The sequence below is a fragment of the Penaeus japonicus genome, unplaced genomic scaffold (assembly GCF_977035675.1).
Source record: "Penaeus japonicus unplaced genomic scaffold, GWHDUDI00000001_assembly GWHDUDI00000021, whole genome shotgun sequence".
In the NCBI taxonomy this organism is placed as follows: domain Eukaryota; kingdom Metazoa; phylum Arthropoda; class Malacostraca; order Decapoda; family Penaeidae; genus Penaeus; species Penaeus japonicus.
The window spans coordinates 23,142,219-23,149,053 of NW_028234423.1; the positions used below are offsets into that span (position 1 = coordinate 23,142,219).

Genomic DNA, 6,835 nt, shown 5'->3' on the forward strand with positions numbered 1-6,835 from the left:
GAGAGAGAGAGAGAGAGAGAGAGAGAGAGAGAGAGAGAGAGAGAGAGAGAGAGAGAGAGAGAGAGAGAGAGAGAGAGAGAGAGATAGAGTGAAAGAAAGAAAGAAAGAGTGAGAGAGTGAAAGAAAGAAAGAGAGAGAGAGAGATGGAAATAAACAAGAAAGAGAAAAAAGAGAGAGAGACATGAACAATTTCAAGAGAGTGTTTTCAGAGATGGAGGTTTGAGACCAAGGCTAATTGGGATTACAATAGAAAATGAAAACTAAAAATAGCACTTGAAGCTAAAATGGATCTACACTATGGAGACAAAAACACATCTTTGATCAATAAACTAGAAGAGGAAGAAGAAGAAAAGTGAAGTTGGAAAATACTGGAACATCAGCAATCTTGTTTACCAGCATTACCAAAAAAATATATATAAACACACCAGACTCAACAGAAATTTCTTCATCTAAATTTCAATTGTTTTTAGTAACCATAACATGACTACCAGGAGAATCTAAAATATATTAATATCAGATGATTTTAATCTTTCTTCATTGACTGGGAAGCAAAGAAAATTGCAATAGGAGCAAATACTACTACAGATGAGAAACAAGCAAGAATACTAATAATTAAGGAAGAATAGAAACCTAACCAAATTTTCATTTGTATGTTTCAGGTCATAAACAACATGGCAATCTGTACAGCAAAATTTAACCCCAATATCAAAGAAATCACTTTAAATAAATAAAAAATAAACCTAAATCGTGAAAAATGAGTAACGGAAGCAGGGAAGTGTCTTTCATATTTTTTTACTGAACTGACTGGAAAATGACAAATAAATCACTAAAAGCAGTAAAAGAAATTTGCCGATGAAGTCCTATGATGTTTGTAGAGATCTACATACTATTCGAAATTGTGCAAGCAAAAATAAATTGAATTTTAACAATGAGAAATTCAATATCATAAGCTAACTGGGAATCTGAGGCTAAGAAAATATTACAAAAAAGGGCCTATTTATGAGTAATAACATAACCAGCAGTCATCAAAGGAAAAGGTGTGTGGATGAATGATGAGGACTTTTTAAAAAATGATATCCATAACAGCTAACTATCACTACGGAAAACACTAGTGATTCATATTTCAGTGTCATCTTCGAAATCAAATCTTACAAAATATACATTACTAAACTGGTTCAAAGTTTTCAGACAAGAATTAGACATGACCTGTCTTAATTACTGGAAAAAAATATCTAAAATCTCAGGCTATTCTCTTATCATAGACAGTGGATGAAAAGTTAGTAATAAATCCAAAGAGGTAGAAGGGATAATTAAAGTAAGGCTCCCCCAGAAAGGGAAGAATGTGTTATTGTACTGGGCTAAGAGCTCAAACTTCCGTGTTATGGAAAATGCAGAATCAAAGCTCCTTCATTTAACGTTGAGCCAAAGAATATTAGATACATTAGATATATTAGAGTGTTAAATGAAAATTAGACAACTGGTTAAATTCAATACCAGCTGAACCACCAACAAGTGGTACTAAAAGAACAAGGGATGAATCAAACTTGATCCCTCATCAAGTTCAGTTCTTAGCAACTAACTTAGGATGGCCTAGTGGAGGTCTTACTAGAACCAATACCAAGTAACCAAATTAGTATATACAACACCGATTTTATATAAACTTATAATCTTTATTGTATAATCATATAATGATGATGAAATCATAGTGATGTTTTTAACAATTATAATTATTAAAATTATGTAGATAATCGTTTGTAAATAACAGAATATTAAAGAGTACAAAAGTATATATCTAAAAAAAAATCCAGTTTATTTGTAAATGGCAACAAAGCATTGCAATAGCTAGTTTCTGAAAGGCCAAACATCGAATTGCACATTACAGAAAAAGACTAACTTTGCCTTGGGTTGTAAAGAAATTCACTGATTTACTCAAAGTCTTTTATTGGTATCACTGTGCACTAACCGCTATTGCAAAGAATCTAATGTGGCTTCTTTTCAGATCAAAATTTACCCAAAGCTTCTAAGTCTCTGAAAGGGCTTTTCTGATATCTCTATTAATAGCGTGGACTCTTTTCTTGGCCAGAGCCACAAAGGTGTTGAGGATAGCTTCAGATATCATGTGACCACCTGGCTTGTGTGTGGTGCAGACTGAGTCATTCTCCAGCAGTACCAGTGTCACTTCACCACTCCCCTGTCTTTCATCCTCAGCAGTCGGGTCCATCAACTGCAATACAAGATTTCATTCAGAATCAACAGTCAAATGTATATCAAAAATATTTACTACAGTAAACTAAAAGTAACTTTATGAAATCTTAATTTCCTCTTCATTTATCATATCTAAATACATGAATAGGAACTGGGGACTTGATCCTCTGGTGCGAGAGGTACTCACTGGGGTATGCCTCATATACAGCAATCCAGAAAATACAGAATATCACTTTTGCATAGACTTAACCAGGCATAAGAGAGTAAAAATGATACAAAACAATGCTTGAGATTTGTTTAGAAATGTTGTATGCAAACAAGGAATTATGATCTGATCTGCCAATACATATATCAAGCCTTATTACAATTAAACATTTTACAACTGCCAGGAAAAACATATCAATTCAATTAATTTCATTCTGTAAAACAAACTATATGAGGCACAAAAACAAGCAGCATTACCTGAATATCCTCACTGTATATTGTGAAGGTGGATGCAACAGGAAATGCCTGGAAAAGAAGGTAAAAATATGGTCAAAGCAGAACTAACAAGAATATTTGAAATACACAGAGACAGTTCAGGGCGGCAGCATAAACACACAAGCCTGCTCCAACATGGTGTCCCAGTTGGCAAGGACACATAGCAGTGATTGAGTGCTTTGGTCAGCATGACAGTGACAAGACTTTGGTGTTGTTTCATACACTGCTCTTCTTCTATCCAACTCTGAAAGTTAATTCAATTAAATTCAGCTGCACAAAAATTTAGAGGCAATATCATTTTATGTCACACCTGATGATCCTAATGCACATTCTTAAAGTGAAACATGAGTGATAGGCTCAAAGCCTAACAACAACTGTTAAAAACAAACTAAAATATTCACAATCACTGTCCTTCTCTCCTCTAGACGGCCTCACAATTGTGTTTACTGTTATTTTAGTCTTAATTTAATTGGTTCTATAACACACAAGAAAAAATTTCATTTGAATATGGCAATTGCCTTGAGACTATCCCCAGATATAAATTGTCAGAATGAAATGAGAGTTTGATGAGGCCCATCAATATCTGATGTGCAATGTCACAAGACAAGTGTGAAAAGAAAAATTGGAAATGGGTAAATATGCACATTCACACACACATACACAGAGGCTTACACATATACACACAAAATTGCTCCCACACATACAGTATAAATATATATGTATAACTATATGATGCAGAAATATATGCTCTCCAAAGTCATATTTTTTACACTTTTTTTTTTCTGGTGAGTGATTTTGAACTTGTTAGCCACCGTTTAATTTAGAGTTTAAAAAATAATAATGCATTTACAGCCATAAACTGTTTTCTATCATTTAAATACTCAAAGCAATATCAATGTAAGATAATGATTACCTTGAACAAACAACCAAATGTGCATCTTATATCTAGAATGGGCCACGAACAGTAATGCATGAAATTACTAATAAAAAAGAAATTATGAAGATAAAGAGCAGGATAATTACAAAGAGGCAGAGAGAAAGATGAGGATAGAGATATTGGTGAAGAGGAAGACAAAGAGAAAGATACTAACAAAGAGGAAGATCGAGATGAGATGGTGGATAGTGATATAGATGGAAATGGATAAGGAGAGGGAACATGAAGGGGCAGATAAAGACAAGGACAACAATAAGAATTTTAGAGGGTGATGGTACCAGCTCCTCTCCTTTTACCTTGACATTGACTTTGACAGTTCTAAGTGGTTCCACCTGCAGTCTCTGTTCATCTGCATCAAAGTTGGTGGCTGGCAGACGGAGGTCCTGCAAAGCTGCAACCAGGGCCACCAAAGCAGCATCGGTCAGGTTCCCATCATAATTGAGGCAAACCACATCGCAGAACAGACACCAAACATACTGAAATAAGGCCAACATTCTCTTAGTAGTTGCAGCATCCCCTACACCAAACTGGAACCAGTGCACATGTCAATAAATTACAACAAAAAGAGAAAGAAAGCAAATCTAATAAATTCTGGATACCATAAGCTAATCCAGTACCCTCATGCATTAGATCATTTTGAGAACATGTCTATGATTTGTGACATATTCTAGAGATGAAGCAACACAGTTTTGCATTTAGCCGATACAAAATAATGGCTGTTCCAAGACAATGCCACATGACCGCATCAACTTAAATGCATCTCTCTCACTACAAAATTGAAAGTATTTCTATTGTTAATGTTGTAAGTGTGACATTTGTGTGCTAATCTATTATGGATGTTGTAATGGAGTATTACTTTTTGAAATTAGAATTTTTCTTAGCACTTTCTCCTAAAATATGCAGACTTGGATTTCACTGGAATTCTTAGGGGGAAAAAACACATCATGCATCTGATAAAACATCTTTTAGGAGAGAAGCATTTTTTCTTATTTTCTTTTCATTAGTAATGGGTCTATTGGTTTGATTACTCTGTAAATCAAGTTCTGAAGTCACACATATAAAAAGGCAATATATATGCTAAAATCTGACAAAAATAAGGGATATATTAAACATATAATGCAAAAAAGGGGTATCTTTGGCCTGCCATAAAATTTCAAGCCCCTTTCAAATGAGTTCTATACTTTTTATAATTCAAGGAAAAGCCCATTTGGTCTGTCTCAGCAGCCAAAAGGATTCCCAAATGTTTCAATGGAAGCTAACAATGTCACTTTATCAGTTTGTCAGCTCCACAAGTGCCATGTATAACTCAAGACCTTTTATAAGCCATGTATCTCACAAGTACAAACTTACCTTATTGCTCACTATGCACAGTTCTGTTAGGTCCAACATCCCAGAACTGATTATCACATTTTTTAAGAACTGGCTTGTACTGATGGCTTTTTCTCCTGGTGGACCAGCCTGGAAGAAGTGATATTTTAAAATCTTATGATAAATTCAGTTATTTATCAAACAATTTCACTGAAGACAATTTAGAATTTTATAGTATCCATTTGCATTTTGATCAATAAGTGCTAGTTGGTACATTCTGCTATTAAAGTGGTTTTATTGAGAGAGAAAAAAAAAAAAATATGAATATCTAAGTGGCTATATCACATATATACACTACCACAAAAGTATTGCAATAGAAGATTACCACCAACCCTGCAACTACTACTATAACTATTCATTCTCTGAAAAGCTACTTCTGCCTTTGCTTCTCTGAGCTGGCTTCCTCACGATATAAAGACTAGTGATCTTACTATTAACTTCATTCTGAGAAAGCACCTACCTTAAACATAGGTGAGCAACATGCATATAACTCAACATTGGGGACAATTAATCCCTGATCTGGCTGTCGAAGGGCTGGTGTTGCTATTTCAGCCTTGATGCCACACATGACTGTAGTGTGACCCATGCGGACCGTGGAGGAGCCCTCAGCAGTAGTGACTGTTCCCACTCGGATCATGATATTCCGAGAATCTGTCAGGCCTCGGCCATCTGGTCGCTTCTTCTTATCCAGAAAGCTCCTGCAGGAAAGAACAATGCTGTTGAGTCACATCACTTTAGCTATTTTATAATGGCTTAGTATGAGAACGTACTTTTTCAGACAAATACAGTTGCTGAAACAATGAAACAGACTACCAAATGAAACAATGAAATAAAATACTGTTAAATGTTTCAAATCAGTCCTTGACAAATGGTGGAACAGATCTGGATATGGGTACAAAATTATCTAATCTCTTAACCAGGAAATATATGACTATGTTTATGATTCTCATGCTATCTCCATACTTGTCAACTGTACCAGCAAACCGTCTTTTGGTTACAAAGCTTTTTTCTGCTAGTAATAATTCCAACTCCATCTGTTGATCTTTATTTAAGTAGGATTAATGATCCATATTTCTCAATGGCTGTTACTACAAAGACAACATCTCAGGTACACTTTCTGTAAACTTACACATGTAGACTGAGGCTATGAATGAAACAAAATGACTAAGGGACACACTACCAAGAATAACTAATAAGGACTATGGCCATGATTGAGAGACTGCCTGAGACGGCAAGTGTAACTAACACTTCCTGCAGTGAAAATTGGGATTGACTGACTGCGACTGAGGCTGACAATAACAGTGATTCAGCTACAGTGATAGTGACTAAGACTGACAGTGACAGGGACTGAAACCTACAGTGACAGTAACTGAAACTGACTAACAAGTATTAAGACTAATGGTGATTGACCAAGACTTAAAAACAGAAGTGATTACAAATAATGCCTCAGCTAAGACAGAGGCAGAGAATGGCTAAGGCCCCTCTGAGGAAAATCTGCAAGGAAAAAAGAGATTAATTCCATCGTAAACCACGAGGCATGGGACCTTCGTGAGGAAGCTCCTAAGACCACAACTCTTCGGGGTAAAATTTCCAAACCTACACACCGACTTTTCCTAAAAAAGGCATCATCAGTTTTCCATTACATTCAACTTTCTCCGGATTCAATTTCACTTGAAATCAAGATAAACCCACCTATAATAGCTGTCTGGTTCAAAGGATTTCCACGTCTCGTTGATCATGTTGTTGTTTTGTTGACAGTGCGAGCGGCGAGCGTTCGAGTCAGGCCAGAATTTTATTAGTTAATGATTATCTGTTAGATACGATTAATATATTTGATTGAAAGCAAAT

General features: G+C 35.4%; 1 protein-coding gene across 1 annotated transcript; it reads right to left on the reverse strand.

Annotated features, from left to right (window-relative positions):
- Positions 1–1,649: 1,649 nt before the first annotated feature.
- On the reverse strand, positions 1,650–6,835 carry LOC122253438 (exosome complex component RRP43). The gene is made up of 6 exons (XM_043016513.2): positions 6,680–6,835; positions 5,448–5,685; positions 4,970–5,077; positions 3,916–4,095; positions 2,668–2,715; positions 1,650–2,224 (listed from the first exon to the last, which is right to left on the reverse strand). Exons 1-6 carry the CDS (start codon positions 6,724–6,726, stop codon positions 2,021–2,023), a joined length of 825 nt encoding a protein of 274 aa, XP_042872447.1. The 5' UTR covers positions 6,727–6,835; the 3' UTR covers positions 1,650–2,020.